At 45.9% G+C, this 20,651-nt stretch overlaps 1 protein-coding gene across 14 annotated transcripts in view; it reads left to right on the plus strand.

Annotated features, from left to right (window-relative positions):
- The window catches only part of LOC117588267 (voltage-dependent T-type calcium channel subunit alpha-1G), a 79,657-nt gene that overhangs the window by 52,526 nt on the left and 6,480 nt on the right, over positions 1-20,651 (plus strand). For 4 of the 14 annotated variants that reach the window (XM_034279407.1, XM_034279411.1, XM_034279414.1 and 1 more), the window contains 15 exons: positions 50-204; positions 1,442-1,534; positions 3,062-3,303; positions 4,712-5,279; positions 5,582-5,605; positions 6,632-7,060; positions 7,152-8,107; positions 8,168-8,377; positions 13,975-14,140; positions 17,178-17,333; positions 17,944-18,126; positions 18,346-18,585; positions 18,672-18,833; positions 18,905-20,364; positions 20,446-20,638. In XM_034279407.1, coding sequence (XP_034135298.1) covers positions 50-204; positions 1,442-1,534; positions 3,062-3,303; positions 4,712-5,279; positions 5,582-5,605; positions 6,632-7,060; positions 7,152-8,107; positions 8,168-8,377; positions 13,975-14,140; positions 17,178-17,333; positions 17,944-18,126; positions 18,346-18,585; positions 18,672-18,833; positions 18,905-20,364; positions 20,446-20,638 — 5,237 coding nt within the window. Of the gene's footprint in view, positions 1-49; positions 205-1,441; positions 1,535-3,061; positions 3,304-4,711; positions 5,280-5,581; positions 5,606-6,631; positions 7,061-7,151; positions 8,108-8,167; positions 8,378-11,759; positions 11,875-13,974; positions 14,141-17,177; positions 17,334-17,943; positions 18,127-18,345; positions 18,586-18,671; positions 18,834-18,904; positions 20,365-20,445; positions 20,639-20,651 lie in introns of those variants that run through there. The other 10 variants (XM_034279412.1, XM_034279417.1, XM_034279409.1 and 7 more) reach the window with 8 other exon arrangements.

Raw genomic sequence — 20,651 nt, forward strand, 5'->3', positions numbered from 1 at the left:
TCTCACTCTCACTCTCACTCTCTCCCTCTCCCTCTTTTCCTTTTCGCAGAGGAGGCCAAGCTGTTCGACTTCAATGAGCCGACAAACACCTCGTGCGTTAACTGGAACCAGTACTACACAACGTGCAAACAGAGCGGCGAGAATCCCTTTCAGGGCACCATATCCTTTGACAACATTGGCATGGCCTGGGTGGCCATATTCTTGGTGAGTGCTCGTTCTCATTCTCATCCTCATCCTCATATTTTATTGGGAGTTTAATGTGCTCTAGAGGATCGAAAAGAGTGTTGGCTAATGGCTAAACAATTGCAGACTTGACTGGAGTAGTCTTAATTGTTGAACAATTGCAATCAAACATTTATCTGCACTTGGTTTTGTTTCATGGCGACAATTTAGACCCTCCTCTCTCTGTCTCTGTCTCTGTCTCTGCTTCATCGTCTGTCCGATTTCCAATTAGTGTCCAACTTTGCTCAACAACAGCGCGCGGAGGAGCATGCAAAACGCGCCACCATGTTGCAACTTCGCTGTGGTGGCATCGCTTTCAATAAACCCATAGAACAAAGCATCCAGGGAGGGACAGTGGCAGTGACAGGGACCCCTCCAACAACGACGTAGACCTCGCTGCTGTATCAATTTCAGGGAGCGAAAACTTTATCAAGCGGAGGATGGATAGTTGTGATAGGTTCGCGTTAGTTATGCTCCCAGGATAGCCCTCAGCTTCCCTTCGCTAATGAGTGGCCCTCACGTTTCAGGCATTAATTGATATGCCAATTAGAGAGGGCGCACAGACCGCACAGACCGTAGACCAGAGTCCATTGATATGCAGGTCAAACGATGTAATTAATTCCAAATCAAGTGCACATTAAGCTATGAGCCTGCCAAGGCATGGGCTATGCTCCCCGCACATATTTCATTCAGTTACGAGCTAAGCCTCCCATCCCATCCCATCCAATGATTGGCTCTTATGTTGGAGCTCCAAAAAACAAAAAGGAGAAGTGAGATTACTAGACATAAGTGGAACTCTGCACTGAAGATGAGCCAAAGATGGATGGGCTTTGTTTTAGTTAGTTGAAGCTTTCAACAGGTATTGTCTCTGGCATGCCCAATCGACAGGATCCTGAGCGCGGGTATCGCCGAACATTACGCATACGTGACGTGGTGCAGAAGGCCAAAAGGCAAATCCTAATTGCTCCGCCCACGCCTGACCACGCCTAGCCACGCCTCACCACGCCCGAACCATGGCACAGCACAATGGCAGAGGCAGAGGCAGGGCCAGGGGCGAGAACAATAAAAGGCAGCTAAAGCCAAACGCCTTCATATGCATATTCGCCCGTACATTTAGCCTCAATTTTATATCATGCATGTGTATTGTATCCTTGTGTGTGTGTGTGTGTGTGTGTGTGTGTGTACGCTAATTATGGTGAAATATTTGTTGGATTTGCAGGTCATCTCGCTGGAGGGCTGGACGGACATAATGTATTACGTGCAGGATGCGCACAGCTTTTGGGATTGGATCTACTTTGTGCTGCTGATTGTGGTGAGTGCTATGCTGCCCAACTTTTGATCACGAGTTGAATATTCAATGACGGGCTGGGTGCTGCAGTGGGGAGGGATATGCCTGGATTGCTGTATCCAAAAGTATTCTAAAGCAATTTGCCAATGTAAATAAGTAAATTACTTTTCAACTATAGCCAAAAAACAGACAGCGCCCGAAAGCTTACAACAATTAATACATAAAATAAAGAAAAAGGAAAAAGGACACCCACTGCCCAAATATGGCTTTAAAATATGGAAATATCTAGCAACCCCATGAAGTGCGAGTACATAAAATATTGGACTGGTATTGCTGGTCTATGTGAAACAGAATCTGCAACTGAACTCATTTTCTGCGAGTGTACAAATTCATGATGCTGTTGCGCTGTCGACCAGCATCTGGCAGCATGTTGCAGTGCAGACAGACAGCAGAGTGGGGGAGTCCCCCCTGTTTGGGGCACACTTTGGACGGACGGACCTTGAGTGGACTTGCAGTCTGCTGTTGTGTCATTTGCATGGCAGGATTTGTGCTCAGGTGTCCTTGGACCAATTAAAAGCCTTTAAGTGCATACAGACACACAAACAGCTGCAAGTGCAGATGAATGCACAGACAGAGCGACACAGAGACAGCTGGAGATACAATTGCAGCTGAAGGCGGCACATACAGAGATCCACATGAGGAAAATTTCATTATTTATGTTTGAAGTTTGCACAGTTCCACACAGTTCCACACAGTTCCACACAGTTCCACACTCCTTCACCGCCCATCTATGTCGCTGTTCATTTCATGTGCAAAATGATTTTTCTCTTGCCGGCTACAACTTTTGCCATGCAAATAGTTTTCTGTAGTCAGCAAGCAGTACACTCGCAGCACAAACTCGTTCTCGTTATGGACTTAAACACTTTCTGGCCAGGACTCATGCACAAAAGTGTAGCTAGAAATAGTTTGTTATATTCTTTGGAATATGTTTCATGTGCTGGCAATGGCACAAATCCAATTGCTCCTGTAGGAGCACAAAGTTCGAGTACACAAAACTACTTCACTCAATTGGCATTCGATACGTTTCAAATGAACTCATTTTCAGCCCGCACAAGCCTGAAGATGAATCCAAACGTTACTTGGGGCTGGTTGCTGCAGAAGCTAGCCGCTAATTGAATTTAAGTGGATGGATTAAAATGTTTTCTCCAAAGACCCATTTGAGCAGAAATAAAACCAAGAACAAAACCTGTGTAAAAGTACAAGTTAAAGTTTCGCCTCGTATTTGTCGCGCCCAACGAGAATGAAAATGAAAACGAAAATGAAAACTTTTCAACGGAAATGCGAAAAGTTTTGCGGGAACTGCTGAACGGAGCTGAGCGGAGCGTCAGGTGGCCAGGCCGTGCCTGCATTTACCTTCACGTAGCACGAAATGGATGGCTATTTGATGATAATACTCGGATAATTTTATGGACATTTTGCATATTGATGTTTGAGGGGATTACAATGGATTAGCCGAGTGTTTAGTGATTCGTTTTCATATTGTAATTGCAGATCGGATCGTTCTTTATGATCAATCTATGCCTGGTCGTCATTGCCACCCAGTTCTCGGAGACGAAGAAGCGCGAGATGGAGCGAATGCGGCAGGAGCGGGCCCGTTACACCTCCACATCGACGCTGGCCAGCAGCACAAACAACTCGGAGCCGGCCACCTGCTATGCGGAGATAGTCAAATATATTGCCCACTTGTGGCGACGCTTCAAGAGACGAATGTTAAAGAAGTACAGATTATATAAGTATGCTGCTTGTACCTTTTCATTTGATTCGATTACAATTTACGTTTGTTACTTCCATTTCCGGTTTGAGTTGTCTCTCTCTCGCTCTCGCTCTCGCTCTCCCCTGGCTCTTACTCTCTCTTTCTCTGTCCGTGTCTACCTTTTGATTCTACTCTCAGAGTCTCCACCCAGCCAAAGAAAAAGCAAAAGCAAAGCAAAGCTCTAGGCTTTAGTCACTTGAAAACTGATTGATTACTAACCTTAACCCATTAAAGCGAGTAATTAGCGCACTTAGCTCTCAGCTGAGACTCGCTAACGGGAGGAGGGGCCAACATGGATTTTCATTCTCTCCGTTCATGCTCTCATTTGAAAGCGATGATTGACCGAACGAACCCCTGGGCTTAATTCGGGGCTTTTCATTTCCACTTTGTGCTTCCTCTACAAGAAGTGTTTCTGTATTGAATTTTTATTTTGTTTTATTTGTTGCTTGGTTTTCCAGCATTCCGTATCATTCCGCTGCTTCATTGCATTCCACACTCCACCGTTTTCGCTTTAGTTCTCTTTCTTATTTCGATTTTGATTCAAGGCAAATTAATTTCATGCGCGCCCTCCTCATGTTTCATGCATTCCCATTTACATTTACCTGTCCATTTTCAATTTCGTTTTGAGCTTTGTTTTTGCATTATTATGTTTGGACATGCATCCGTGTGTTGCTCCGCTAAAATAGTAAAAAAGAGAAACAAAAATACACACGTACGCGTAGAGCAATGCGAATGCGTAGACTAGCGGCGAGAATAGGGCTAGCTGGGAGATTTAGCATCCCGTGTAGGCTGTCGAGTGTCCATCGATCTAAGGCAACCCAAACACACACACATGGATACACAAGAACAGACAGGGTCCCTGGGAGGCATACTCGTACATGTTGTTGATCCTGAAGCTTTCCACACACACACACACACACACACACACACACACACCTATGCTGAATGCCACTGATGCAACACTGATTCCACAGCTGGAACTCATGTTAATTTGGATAATTTGCATTTTTGTACTGCTGCTGTTGTCCTTAGTTCATTGATTTGATTGAATTATGTAATTGCCATTGTTGTCTGTCTAATTGCTAAGCACACACACACACACACATACTCAAACACGTGACACACACACACACTCAGAGATCCAGCCACCAGGGTCCACTAATGAGAGTGCACGTACACACCACACCCAGCCAAAGCCCGCACGTGCAACAGCCCCATCGGTTGACCCCAGCCCCAGCCCTCTAGTACCCACAGAGAACACGATGTTTTGTGTACAGACATATGTGTGAATTACGCGAATTGCCAGCCAACTTGTTACTAATCAAATTCGGTTTTCCCCCACCACCCCAACAACCCACCACCCCAACAACCCACCACCTGGTGTACAGATACCAGCGGCAGCAGCGCAAGGAGGGACTGCTGCCCAATGCCGATAATTTGACCTTCTCGCCGTCACGCATCAAGTGCCATCACCCGAAGTGCCCCAAGTACAGTAATCGCAAGCATCCGTCCAGCATTCAGGATCAGATGATTACCGTCATGGTGCCCCTCAATTCGAATTCGAATTCGAATTCCAACAACAACAACAACAACACCAACAACCACAACGGCAGCACCAATAACACCAATGGCAATGCCAGCAATAATGTGCCCAGCTGCACCACAGTGGCGTTGGTGAACGGCATAAATGGCAGCACGGCCAGTGTGACCATGTCAACAGCGCAGCATCAACAGGCCGCCCAGCAGCAGCAGCAGCAGCAGCACTCCTCCTCCGACAACACCGAACAGTCGCTGGGCGAGGCAGCGGCTGCGACCTGCAGCCTCATGCCGCGCAGTTCCTCGCTGAAGAAATCCCCACAGACGCACCATCAGCTGAAGCCCGAGGGCAGTGCCGGCGAGCAGAAGACAATTCTGTTGAAGTTCCCACAGCAGATCATGGACTCGGAGCAGCTGATTGTAAGTATTTGTCAATCGCTGGGCAGGCCTGACTACCACTCACGCACACACACATTCTGGTCCGACGGGCCACAGAATCCATTCGAACAGCAAAACAGCAAAAACAGAAAAAGCAAACAGCAAAAGCTACAAAACAGAACAGAACAGAACAGAATATTTGCATCTAGCTAAATTTGCCACACAAAAACAGACGAAGCTGACAAAACGATTTATGCACAAATGAAATGCCGTCAAATAACAAAATGATAAATAATAATAAAACTCTTTCATATTTGCTATATAAACCATTGCTAATCTCGTAGCTGCAGTTGGGAAATTTGGGCAAGGTACTAACCAAAACACACACACTAAATAAGAGAAAGTGCAATCAAATGCACAGAAAACACATTTGCCAACTGGTTTCGGTCACACCGAATACTGAAGGCCCTTGCCCAGACCATTGGCAAGGGCATTCAGTGACTGGCTGACTGTCCCCAAGGAAAAACAACCTCCGAATCCGTATCCCGTAAAAATTGTAAATGCAAGCGAGTGCCCGCATATGTTTGCACATTAAAAGTGTACAGTTGAAATGGTTATCACTATCTTTTTTTGTCGATTGTATGAGCACAAACAAAAGTACATAAATATGTGGAGAGTTGATTGCCCCATTCAATTGCTGACTCTGAAGCTGAATCTGAATCTATTCCCCATTGTTTCCATTATGTTGCCATTGTCTGTCTCTTTTCGCTGGAATGCCATTTAATTATTTGTCTCATTTCGTTTTATTTGCATATGTGCAAATGATTCTCAATAACACACAATAACCAATCCATTAGTAATTGGGCAAACCGAAACATTAATGTAGCCAAAGTAGTCCAATTCGTAAAGAAAAGATGTCCACTGAGTAATTCAATATTTAATAACACTCTAGTCTGTCCAGCTAAAACCGGAAGGCTTTGATCGTTTTACCTTGCGAATACTTTGCAAGCAGTTCAACTAGTAAGCAGTAAGCAGTAAGCAGGAGTCAAGCAGTGCCAAGCTAAGTGATTCGCTTAGAACATTCTCTGATTAGTCTGGCTTAAATGATCAATCAAATGAAGGCTTTGGGCGAGTTCTTCCTGTCAACCTTCTAATAGGTCTGTTCCTTAGCCAACATAGCAACGATCCAACATTTCCTTCTATTATAGACCCTTGTAGCTTGTTATTGTGTTCTTGTTGTTGAGGCTTCCATCCAGTTCTCAGAGCCGTACGAACACTGACCCCCTCCGTGTAGAGACTCCCCTTGCCGTTTCCCCTTCTCTGCCATATTCATAACCATGAGCGAGAGCCGAAGGATCTGGCATTGCTAATTCTCGAATTACTCTTGCATACAGAGCCACCCGTGCACCTCGGGCTTCCTCAGTCCGCCCACATCGGCCAGCCGGCGTCCGTCGGTGATGTTCAACGAGTACGTGCTGCTGCACACACCTCCCGCCCTCAGCACTGAGCCTCAGCCGGCGCTGGCACCGGGTAGCGCTTCCGCCTCCCCAGCGGCAACGACTGTGGCCACGGTGGCAGGAACAGCAGCGGCGGCGGCGGCAGCAGCAGCAGCAGCGGCAGCGACAACAGCAACAGCAGCAGCAGCAGCATCGGCGGCAGGCGGCAGCAGCAGCAGCCACAACAACCACAATCCGAACAACAACAACCACAATGGTGGCGCGAGTGGTGCTGGCTCGAGCGGTGGTGCGGCAGCTCCAGAGAAAAGCACCACCATATTCTCCACGGAGAAGATGACCCAGGCTGGCGATGGCAGCATTTGGCAGGTAAGTGCTTGACCACAGAACATCCGTGAATGACACATGGAATGGTTGAATGATTGAAGCAAAACTAACACCCTCCGCTGTTTCCGAGCAGGTGAACCTGCCGCAGACCATCGACACCATTGCCAATCCATACGCTGATTGCTCCGAGCTGGGTATACACGATGCGATGACTTGTCAAGAGCTGTTAGCATTCTCTGTGGCCTTTTCAGCGGCCTTGCCGACGGGTCAGAGCACGCTAGAGTCCTTTTACACGTCGCTGGCCCGCTGCGATCCGCACACCGCTGAGGCGCTCAAGGCCCAGCACCAAGCAACCTCCCAGGCGTTAGTGGCTGTCCCGTCCCCGGGCCATTTCCAGTCAACGCCAGATCAGGCGACGGCTGGAGCTGGCGATGCCTTCGAGCTGAGCGGCGCGCCGAGCACTGTGGTCGCCGTAACAGGGGACTCGCAGGCAGCTGGCAGCCATCATCGGCAGCGGGGAGAACATCAGCATCACTCGCATCCCCACCAGCATCAGCATCAGCATCACCACAATAATAACAACAACAGTCATAGCAGGAACAACAATGGACACAGATCACGGGGTCACACATCGCACGGTCAGGGCGGGCATGGGCGCGATCATGGCGATCATGGCGGTCCCACGGGCAACTACATGGAGGACTATGCCTGCTGCTACGACCTGTACCAGAATGCCCTCTCGCCGCTGGAGGAGCGACACCATCAGAGATCTCCGGCGATGCGCGGCCTCATCGCCGTCTACCGCTGCCTGATGCGCATCTGCAGCTACGTCCGGCGGTACATCAGGCGCCTGGTGGAGCACAAGTACTTCCAGCAGGGCATTCTGCTTGCCATACTGATCAACACGCTCTCGATGGGCATCGAGTACCACAATCAGCCGCCAGAGCTCACAGCCATCGTGGAGACCAGCAACATTGTCTTCTCCGGCATCTTTGCCGTCGAAATGCTGCTCAAGGTGGTGGCCGAGGGGCCATTCCGTTACATAGCCAATGGATTCAATGTATTCGATGGCATAATTGTCATACTCAGGTGAGCTCTTACTCAGCGTCAGTCTCGTGCCACTTAATATTACATCCATTGTTCCATCAGCGCCATTGAGATATGCCAACAGTTTCTGGGCAATGGCACGGGGGGCGGTGGCTCTGGTTTGTCGGTTCTGCGCACATTCCGGCTACTCCGCATCCTTAAGCTCGTGCGCTTCATGCCGAATCTGCGGCGTCAGCTGTTCGTCATGCTTCGCACCATGGACAATGTCGCTGTCTTCTTCTCCCTGCTGGTACTGTTTATATTCATCTTCAGGTGAGTTCGACTGCCCTCAAGGACCAGTCCAAAGACACAATAAAACTAACACACACACACAAAAAAAAGAGAAGAAAAATAAACACACACACACACTCACACATGTAACCACCACTAACAGACACACACACACACACACACACACACACACACACACACACACACACACACAACACACGAAGAAGGCGGAGATAACAAAAGATAATGAAGTAACGAAAAGGAAAATCCCATCAGAGGTTATTCCACGATTAATCGATAGCGCAAAAATGGTTATCGAACCGCGAAAAAATCCCCCAAAAAACCAATACCCAAAAATGAAGAAGAAAGAAAGTAAACTCCAAACCAGTCCCAGCCAAAAACAAAAAAAAGAAAAAACAAAGAGAACCGAAAAATGTGCCAAATAACGTACCGATATTACCACCCGAAATACCCACAAACAGTTTCAAGTTTGTTAGTCCATTCATAGCCAGGCGTCTAACGTCAGTTGTCTAACAGTTCTTAGAGCATAGCTGCTTTCCATATACTATGCTTTCCCATATATAGTTCAATCGATCCACCCACGCGCCCATGAAGCACCCAACTCCACTCTCAACTCTCAACTCTCAGCTCAATCCATGAACCCACGAACCACTCATATCCTGTCCCTGCTGCCATATTGAAGTACAGTCTCGTTGCCTCACTATCTATCAATTGTGGGAGCTTCCTTCATTTACTTAATACCCAAAACACACACTCTCCCTCCCGCTCTCCCACTCATTTAACCACACACCCACACCTGCTAGCCTCTACCCACCACTACCCACCCCGTCGAAATTGTGCTCTGGTACTCGTAATTAAATAACTCGTAACTGTACTCGTTTATACTACTCGTTTGCTTTGACACGATCATTCTACCTATTTGTACCAATGTACTGCTGCGTACCACTTGAGTAATACCTATGTATTTGAGTAAGAATTTGTCTAAATGTCTCTCAATCTCTTTCTCCCTCTCCAATCGATCGCTCTCCACAAAAACACACTTAAGCTCTCGCTCTCGCTATCACACTCTCTGTCTCTCTCTCTCAATCTCTCTCTCAGTAAAATATTTGATACGTAATGATGGAACGTAGTTAGCGTTACGATTTTGGTAACTTTTGTAAGCAATCGAATCTCTTGTCCAGGCAAGAACTGTACCACCCCTAGTCCCGTATCACTTGCTTTTGATCTCTTTTTTCCCCATTCATTCCTCCCTCTCTCGTTCTGCCGTAAGTTGTCGTACACTTTGACTTCTCGCTCGCTCACTTTGCATTACTCTCTCGCTCTCGCTCTCTCTCTCTGTTTTTCACACACACTCACCCACACACGATCGAGTGGATTATTTCTCTCTCTCTCTCTCTCTCTCTATCTATCTTTCAATAATTCTCTCACTTGATACACGATCAAAATATGATTCAGTTCTGGCTCCGCGTACAATTTAACAACTTTATCCAGCTTATACTCAAGGATATTCGTACTCGTTTAGTCCCCCCGTTTCAAAATCACTCGCTACTTCTCCCACTCTCGCTCTCACTCTCACACTCCAATTCAATTTCTGCTCAAAATTCATTTCGTTTACTTGAGTTCTACACCAAACACCAATACGCCGACACACCGACAACAACAAGAACAACAACAGCCACGGAGACTCGCTCACACAAACAAATTAGTTAGCCAGTTAGTTAGCCAAAAAGTACGCTTTATTCCACTTCAAATTAACTAAATATGTGTCTTAGCTTCTCTTAGCGTTAACCAACACTGAACACACAGAAACCACCACCACAACCTCACGCTGAGAGACACTTGAAATTTGGCTTGCGAGTGACTTGAGCCTCTCACACACAGAGACACCCAACACAAAAACACACACAGACAAGTACCCAGATCGTACGCTTAATTATTGTGTAGTATTGCAGCCGCTGCAGTTGTGATAATACTCGTACTCGATATATACTCGCTCTCTCACTCTCTCTCGCTCTGTATCTCTCTATCTCTCTCGCTATCGCTATCGCTATCGCTATACTATACATGATTACTCGTAATTGATATACTAGTACTCGTATACCTATGATATTGTATCAATTTCACACACACACACACACACACACAGACCACAGCGTACACCACAAAATAATTAGCTAGTTTAGTTGCTAAAGTAAAATTAATCGAGTTTGTGTAGTTAGAATAGCAACAGCTGCTGCAGCAACACATAAGACACACACACACACACATACTCCCTCGTACATAAGTAACTCTGCAGATAAACTCGTATCTATACTACTACTCGTACATATATCGTATATGCCACCAGCGATTAAAGAAAGTAATGAAAATGCCGTATGTCGTTTGTCGTATGAAATTGAAGCCAGCGTCGAAAAGTTTACGAGGCGATTGAAACTGAAACTGAAACCGAAATTAATAAACCAACCAACTCGATAAACGACCCCTGATTAAACTCTAAAGAGATACCTAAACCTAAACCGCAAAACAGACCACAAACCAAACCAAACGAAACCAAAACCTGAATCTGAATCTGAATCTGAATGAATAACCCCACCAAACCGAACCAAGCCCCATGTCACCATCCGTCACCACCTGCCAATCTCCTCCACAGGCTCTAGCTTCTCCACTCTCTCCACTCTGTCTCTCACTCTCAGCTTGGGATTGAACTGAATATTTGTTTCGTTTTACTTCTTTTGTAGTCCGATTGCAGTCGTGTGGGTGAGCTTTGATCCTCCTCAGAAAGGAAAGCTCCGCTCTCTATATTTACCTCTCTCTGTCTCACTTGCTCTCTCTGTCCTCTCTCTCTCTCTCTCTCTCTGTCTCTTTGAGTGTTTTCTTTTGTTTGCCGCTCGTCGCTCACTCAACAGCCACACAAAACACTCTCTCTTGTTCCTTATCTCGCTCTCTCGCTCTCTCTCTCTCTCTCTCTTTGTCTGTCTTTTCTCTCACACTCTCTCACTCTGTCTCTTTGTTTCTTAACTCTCTCTCTCTCTCTCTCTCTATTTCTATATTTTGTCTCTCTCTCTCTCTCTCTTCGTCACACTCCACACAATTTAATAAAAACAAAAACCAAAAAACTACTAAAACCAAAAAAACCAAAACAAAAACAAAAAATAATAATCGAATAAACTGAAAACCGATATTAAAACAAACCTAAATGTATGCTAAACACCAACCCAAAAAAATGAGAAACCCTTCCAAAAAAAAACCTAAAAAAACCACACAAAAATATATAAGAATATATGTTCTAATGATAATCGAAACAACAAACAACAAAAAAAACAAAAAAAACAACAACAATAAAAATATATATATTTAAATATATATCATATTATATATCAACAAAAACAAACCATCACTTTAGTATACTCGGCATGAATCTGTTCGGATGTAAATTCTGCGAGAAAGTTAACGGAGAGATGATTTGCGATCGTAAGAATTTCGACAGCCTGCTCTGGGCGCTCGTCACAGTGTTCCAGGTAGACCCATTGCTATCAGCCTTATACCATATATAAACCTATAAATATATATATATCTATATCTACTACTACTACTACTACTCCTAATGTTACGCAATAATCTGCTACTACTGATATGATTACGATTAACTGTTCATGAAACTGAAAAAGAAATGCTAAGACCGAAAAAATACAAAACAAGAAAGAAAAGATTTACGGAAAATCTTTTCGGAATCAAAATGCATTTTGTTTTTGCTCCTTTCACTTTGAGTATCGCTTCAGTTTGAATTTCGAGTGTTTTGATTTCCGTTTCCGTTTCCGTTTCTGTTTCGATTTCATTTACCGTTGCGATAACCATTGATCGTAAAGCATTGTTACCGTTGTGTCTTCCTATTACTCGCTCTCTCTCTCTCTCTCTCTATCTCTCTCTCTGTCGCTTTGTCTTCGTCTGTCTGCTGTGTCCATACATGTGTGTGAGTGCACACAGGGATTTGTGCATATTATTTTATGATTTATTATCGATACGTCGATTGGCAGAGCCATGTCGATGCCGATGTCGATAGCTCGCTCGCACTAATTTGTGGTGTGTACTTGAGTGTAGTATTCAGTTGAACATGCTTTATGATATTCAGTTCCTTCGATTACAATACCTATTTCAATTTCGATTACGATTACGATTAACATTTCGATTACGATTCTTGAGTTGGCATGCCAGTTAAGCGTGACCGTTTCGAATTCAATAGCAAGCAGCGCGCATCCGCATCCGCAACCGCATGCAGTTCGGTATCCGTATCTGTAAATGTAGCTATACGAGAGCCAAGTATTCTATACATACTTTAGCCCATATCTATGTCTATATCTGTGTATCTATTGTATCCACTGTATCTGTTTGTATCTGTATAATTGTACATTGCACCAGGTAAGCATTACCGTTCGTTCGAGTTCGTTTTTGAGCTTTGCATGGGTTCGGATAACATAACCAAGTAGTCCCGATAAATGAGTTTGCATCCCAGCATCCACACCACCCCCGGACTCGACCCGAACACTTTGCATACTATTATCTATCCTGTACACCTCCGAAAACACACACACACACACACACGACTTGTACATTCATGCATCTATGGAACTATCGAACTATCTATCTGTCTGTCTCTCATATGCTATCTTTGTACCATATATGTACGCTTTGATTGTCACTTTATTCTCTTGTTGTCCTTCCACTTTCGTTTGCCTTTACCTTTGCCACTCACATTTTGCTCTTTATCTTGATCCAATGTCTAAGTATGTATTCTGTACTCGTGCCTTTATCTATCTATCTATCTATTGTCCTCATTCTATTCTAGTTCTAGTCTCTAAGTTGTATAGAACTCAGCGCCCCGATACGAATCCCTCTAAAAAGAGAACTCTCCCTCTGTATCTCCCCCTCTCTCTCTCTCCCACTCTCTGGACAACACACACACACAAACACACACATATGCATTGCCCACTATAAATCTGACCCCTCAGGCACACACACACACATCCACATGCATACACATGTACCACTAGACTTTCGGGACCCAAGAAAACTGTATTATAAAATAGAAAACAAAACCCTTCGGCCCACTCGCTCCACATGAATACGAGTGAGTATGCATACACATGAATCAGTGTATGATGTCCCCAGAACCACTCTGTATATAAACAGACATCAGAACAGAAACCCGAACAGAACTCCAGGCAGAAGGCCAACGCCAAAAGTTGATGGCAGCTTTTGTGCTCACACTTGCCTCTCTCTCTCTCTCGTTTTGTTTGTCTCTTGTTTATTATACATATATATACTATTTATATACGTACACAAACCCGAGAATAATCACTAATCAGACCCATGCATAGAAAGGGACTCCCCACGTATATCCGTATATCCGTATACCGAATGGCCTCTCTCTCTCTCTCTCTCTCTATATATGTATATCTATGAATCAGTTTATATATACATATAGTATATGCCATGCCAATATATGTATAAATGAATATCGAATAACAGACACACATCTATAACTCTATGAATATACATACATATACAAAACATATATATCAGAAAATATATATATATAAAACATATATATAAACCTACAGCATACTCGGCATGTATCTGTTTGGCGGTAAGTTTTGTAAATTTTTGGACGAATCCGGACTCGAACGCGAGTGCACGTGTCCCGAAATAATCAGCCGGCATCCGCAATGCGAGTGCGATCGCAAACACTTCAACAACATTTTGTGGGCAACTGTCACAGTATTCCAAGTAAGAACAAGTCAAACAGCAATAAACTTACAGAAATTCCCCATACCCTCGAAGCCCATTCCTTGCCAGCTCCAACCACGCCCATTCCACCCACTCCCCCAGACCACTGTAAGAAAATTACAACAACAGTTACAACAATTATATATATATATATCACCTACCTATCGAAATGAGTCTGAAATTCTTTGCGATTATATAACCAGTATTTAAAGAATTTCCACCTATAGCCACGAAAGTTCCCAGTTCCTAGTTTCTCTCTCTCTCTCTCTCTTTTTCTCTCTCCTCTCTCTCTCTCTCTCTCTCTCTCTCTCTCTCTGTATTTCTCTCGTTATCCGTTTTAGTCTCTTGATTTGTATTGATTTCTCGTGATTCCCACTCTATATATTTCCCACCCTTTTCTCCACGTTAGTGTTGCTTTTTCAGTTCTGATGTTTGAGTTATTTGGTTCAGTTATGAGTTCATCGATTGGCATCGGCATTTCGATTCCGATTTCGATTCCGATGCCAGCAAATGTAGTCACACATGCCCCTCCACGAAAACACACCTGCAACATCCTCACAAAATAACACCAGGGTAGGCCGCAGATCTTCCCATCCACCCCACCATTATCCACATACAAATGTAGGCTGCCACAGTGCCGCTGCTCTGCAGAGGTACAGTCTCGTCCGGCGGCATTCGGCAGCGCCACGCAGGCGCTCCATCACATAACCTCTTTTCTTTTTTCTCTCTCTCTGTCTCTTCTATCTAGTCTACGTCTCCTTATTATTCAACCATCCCAACACGACACATGACATAAGCCAAGCCAACCGTTATCGCTGCTGCTACCTTTTGTTGCATGCCCCTTTTGGGATTCACTCAGCTACCATACCGTGGCTTTCGGCTATTATTTTGTTGTATGCAAACCTCGGAGCTGATTTCAAATAACAATCCAATTCAAAGCCTGGCACACACACACACACACGGACACACACCCCTAATGTATACAGTTATCATTTCCGTTTCGTTCGATTTGGTTCGCTTGTTCGTTGGCTTGTTTGAAACGGAACAGCAATTTTAATTTCTTTCTTAATTAGCTGCTCCCAACCCACTCCTACAACACCCCAGAAACTCGTTCACTCTCTCTTTCTGTCTCTCTCTCTCTTTCCCTTTCTCTCTGTCTCTCTGTCTGTCTCTATCTCTCTGTCTCACCTAGTCGAAGCATTCGAAAATTGTCGCTAAGCAAAAACCCATATCAAAATCGTTATATATACCTACATCCAAATGTTGAAAGTTGTATTTGTGCAACACCAATGTACAGCCACAAAGTTAAGAACCACAAAAAAAAAAAAAAAAAAAAAAAAAAAAAAAAAAAAAAAAAAAAAAAAAAAAAAAAAAAAAACAGAAAATTTAACTTTTTTATCAACCGCATTCGTATTGTAATATATTAAAAAAAAAAAAAAAAAACATTTAAATAGAAAAACAGAAAAACAAAAAATTGGCACGTCGTGTACAGAGCAAAACAGAAAAAAACCAAAAACGAAAAAAAAAACATTTGAATTCTTTGAAAAATTCCTATGCAAGAATTATGTGCGCTTTTTGCCTTTGACTTTGCCTTTGCCTTTGCCTTTGACTTTGACTTTGCCTTTTGCTCTTTGTCCTTAGTCCGAGGAGAGCGGCCGCCCATGCTGCTGCTTTTCTTTGAGTTTTGCTATTGAATTGATTTTGCTTTTGCTTTTGCTTTTGCTTTCCGCTTTTATGTTTTGTGTGTTTGGCTTTGCTCTTAGCGTTTTTTATCTTAGTTTCTTTTTGCCTTGGTTTTTGTGTGCCTTTGTTTAGTTTTTTCTTTAGTATGCCACACCACGAATTATTGTTTGAAGAACCGCTCTGTGCAGCCTACCTACGAATATTGGCCGCACTGTACCACAGCCGCTACTTTCCAGCCAGAGAAACGAAACGAAACGAAACGAATGAAACATGTGCTGTACATCGAGTGCATCGCTGGCACTGCTTGCTTGCGCACTCAACTGCTTTTCGCCTTTCAACTGTCCTTGTGCCTTCACTCTGTCGCTGTCGCTGTCTCTGTCTGTGTCTCTCTTGCTCTGACACACTCTGCTGGCTTTTGTTTGCGTCTGCCTGTTGATTGCCGAATTACTGATAATTGATTAACAAAAGATCGAGTGCTGTCCGTAAGAGCTATACATAAGTGATAATTCTGTAAATGTTTTCGATTCATAACTGCTGATCAGATGGATTCAGATTTGCGCAGCTACTTTTCGTGATTCAATTGAAAACTCTTACAGCAATGATTGATTAATGTTAGGTTTGATGATTGACGCATAGCAAACAAAAGCTGCAGCCCCATCAAAATATAAAGATTTAAGAGACATACACACATACGTGCATTTGTATGTGTGTAAAAACGTACTCGTAAAGTATGCTACATATACGTATATCCATCCAATTAACAGGTTATTTATTCAATATTTCAGTATAGCAATTATCTTGCTCTCGCTGTCGCTCTCGCTCTCGCTCTCGCCATCTCTGTCTCTTTCGCTCTCTTTCTTTGCTCTCTCTCTCTGTCTCTCTCTCTCTGTCTGTCTCCCGCTCTTACTGTACCTCGTCTGTCACTGCCTTTTCGCATTGTCTTTGCCTTTGTCTGACATTTAACATTCGTTTGGCATTCGTTTTATTATACGTTTCTACTTACTTAATTAATTATGTACCTACTTACGTGCCACCCAACCGCAACAAGAAATAAAACTACAAAATTTGTTTATTGGTATTTCGTTCTTTTTTTTCTTTGGCTTCTTTCGATTAATTATCGATACATGTATATCCGACATATACATACCAATATGATATCCATGCATATGTATGTGTTATATCTGCACCACGTTTTGCCGCCCGCCACTGCAACTGCAACTGCAACTGCAACTGCAACCGATCAACCAATCAACAACAACAACAACAATTCCAACTCCAACTACCAACAACAACAATCTACAACAACAACAACAACAACAACAACAATCACCAAACAACAACAAAATGTTTTTAGATACTGACGCAAGAGGATTGGAACGTCGTCCTATTCAATGGAATGGAAAAGACAAGTCATTGGGCCGCATTGTACTTTGTGGCCCTAATGACGTTCGGCAATTATGTGCTATTTAATTTATTGGTGGCCATTTTGGTTGAGGGATTCAGTTCAGAGGTAGAGTTTTGCCAACAACAACAACAACAACAACAACAATCCCCCCCTTCCACCCCAATGCTTTACCCCTCATCAAAGACCCATTAAAAACCAAATTAACCACATGGCAGCGTACTCGTTCGTTCGAACTCTCGCTTGATATCGATCAGTCGATATGATTAATCGATTAACTCTCGATTAACTCTCGATTAACTAGAAGCTACAAAATACTATCTGAACGATAGACACGAAATAAAGGCATTTAATATATCTTTAAACTTGTAAACTTTTATGCTGATCAATTCGGTCTTAGATTAACCATCCATAAACTCAATCTCCGTTTAACTAACAATAAGTCCGAGCTCCGTTCATGCTTCAAATACTTGAGGCACCAAGTGTGCGTGTTTTTTGTGTCCATGCCTCTGTCGATCACCTCATAGCCTTGCCCCACCCTCAACCCACCCACCAATCTCCAGCGCAATTCGAAAAACACCCATGAAGCAGCGTGAGGCAAAACGCTTGTCGACCAGCTGAAAAAGCAATAACCCAATCCATGCTCCATGCTCCATGCTCCATGCTCCACGCTCCAGGTTGACGAGAAAGTCTAATTTTGAAATTTTGATTCCCTCAGCGAAATGAACGTCGCGAGCGCGAACAGCGCGAGTTGGTTAAGAAACTGCGCGAAGAGACATTGGCCGAGAATTATAGCGATGGTATGTACGATGAATCGCGCAGCGAGGCGGATTCATCGACCACTAACGATAGTTACTACGAGGTACGCAATCGCTGGCGCTCAGCGGAGGACGTGCGCAAGGTAAGTCCAGTCCAGGATGGAGGCGAAAGCGAATGCGAAAGTGCCACAGTGGACACAGATCCGGTGCGTGTATGTGTGCCTGTCTATCTCTTTCTCTCTCTCTGTGTGTGTGTGTGTGTGAGTGGTGCATGAGTTGCTTGCATGTGTGTGTGTGTTTGTTTGTGTGGGTAACATAGCACCGGTTCTATCCACGGCTCGACCTCCTACTCCCACCAACAGCTGCAGGACTCGGCCGAGCTGATCATCGAGGCCAAGAGCAACATGCACCGACAGCGGCTGCTCCAGCCCAGTCACGACTACCAGATCAACGAGCTGCCAACGCCGGGCGGCGGCGCTCCCTCATCTGCCACTCCTGCCTCCGGCCAGGACAAGGAGGCTGGCGGCAGCAACATCCACAAGCTGATGTCGCACGAGGAGATGAGCGGCAGCAGCAGCAAGCCCCGCGGCGGCCTCAAAAAGGTAAGTAAAGCCGACCACAGACCACACCAGACGAACCCAAGACAGCCACATCACCTGCCCACTGCTCGCCTCCGCCTCCCACACAGACATACTCCGTCAAGGACAGACGCAGCGAGGCGTCGCGTCTCTCCAAGATGCGGTTGGTGCGGGAGCCGCCTATCATCACCACTACGGCGGCCACGCCGCAGGATTCGCCCAGCACCACCCTAGAGCCGGGCATGGGCTTCCGCCAGTGGGGCGACATGGAGGTGAGTTAACCCCGCTCCTTCTCTCTCTCTCTCTCTCTCCCTCTCTTTCAACTCTACTGACACGTCCACAGCCGCCACCACCGCCTTCGCCATCGCTGCTGCGACCCCCGAACATCTTCACTGGGGGCCAGCGGACCCTGGATGAGGGCATACCCGCCATCGATCTCATTCCGCCCTCCCCGGTGCTCGCCCACAAGCCACTCAATATCCTCAACGCCAGCCAGCTGGGCGTGGGCGTCGGTGTGGGTGTGGGTGTGGGCGGAACCGGTGGCATGGCCATGGGCATGGGAATGCCAGGGGGAGCCGGCAGCACTGGGAGCAGCATGCACAGCGTCATCATCGATGACATATCGAAGAGCTCCGGCTCAACTGCAGCCGCCACGCCCATCTATGTGCCCACCATCTCCTCCTCGTCGACGTTAGCTGGCGGTGCGGGTCTCCAGCCCCCGGCTGGAGCCTCCTCCACTGCGCACACTGCGGATGCCCACAGCTACAGTCACAGTCTGAATGACCTGTCGGGCTCCGCAGCAGCAGCTGGAGCTGCAACCAGTGCTGGGGCCTCGACCAGTGGCAGTTCTTCCAGCGAGCGCCTACCCCTGGCCCCTCCTTCTCCGTCTCCGTACAGCGGCATAACGGGGGGCAGCTTCAAGCAGCGCTTCCGGCGCAGCAGCTCCAAGAAGAGGAGACCCCAGCCGTCGACGGCAGCAGGCGAGGACAGTCATGAGGAGGAGGAGCAGCAGCAGCAGCTGAACAACGGCAGCGACAACAGCTACATGCTGAGGAGCAGCGCAGGAGGAGGAGGACTGGGAGGTGCTGCCAAGGACACCAACCGGCTGAGTCCACAAAACTCAATCCGCAGACTCTCAAACACGCTGAGCATCGGCAGTGGCGGTAGTCCGGGAGCGGCGCTGGGCAGTCGCCGGGCCTCGGCCTGCATCTTCAACTCGCAGGTGTACCAGAACCTCAACCAGCCACTGAAGCTGCGTCCGGGCACGGGCCAGCGGCGGATGAGCTCCATCGAGCTGGCGTTCAGCAAGACCTCGCACCTGAATCTGCACAACCTGGAGGCGAATCGCAAGTCGCTGTCCTACACCAACTCCAAGATGGACCTCGACAAGTGGCAGAGATCGTATGGGAATCTCAATGAGCCGGACAACATGCTGCAGCAGTACATTGAGGCGCGGGACAAGCGCAAGACTTCGATCAGTCACTACAACCTGAAGAAGAGGCTCGAGGAGAAGGAGCTCCAGCAGCTGCAGCAGCTCCACCAGCAGCAGCTGCTGCTCCAGCAACAGCAACAGCAACAGGACTCCTCGTCCTCCTCACAGCAACAGCACTCCCACTCTCAGTCCCAGTCCCAGTCGCATCGGCTCTCCAAGGAGTTTCAGCATCTGGCACTGCAGCCACATTCCATGGTGACAAGTGGCGATCGCATGTCCAAGCTGAAGATGATCATTGAACGACTCACACCCAGACAGTTCGCCATGGAGCGTGAGTCCTACTCGATGTACGTCTTTCCCGAGGATAACAAGTGAGTGCCAGAGCCAGAGCCAGAGCCATTCATTTCGCTCCATCATCACTGAAATTTGTTCCATAATACTCGCGAAATCAGGTTTCGGCAGGTCTGTACGTGGTTTGTCAATCAAAAGTGGTTCGACAATGTTGTGCTGCTGTTCATCGCACTCAACTGCATCACCCTGGCGATGGAAAGACCAAACATCCCTCCAACCAGCACCGAAAGATTGTTCCTGTCAACAGCCAATTACGTGTTCACAGCCGTCTTCACCGTTGAGATGTTCATTAAGGCAAGGACCTTCA

Source organism: Drosophila guanche, unplaced genomic scaffold (genome assembly GCF_900245975.1).
Source record: "Drosophila guanche unplaced genomic scaffold, DGUA_6, whole genome shotgun sequence".
Lineage (NCBI taxonomy): Eukaryota > Metazoa > Arthropoda > Insecta > Diptera > Drosophilidae > Drosophila > Drosophila guanche.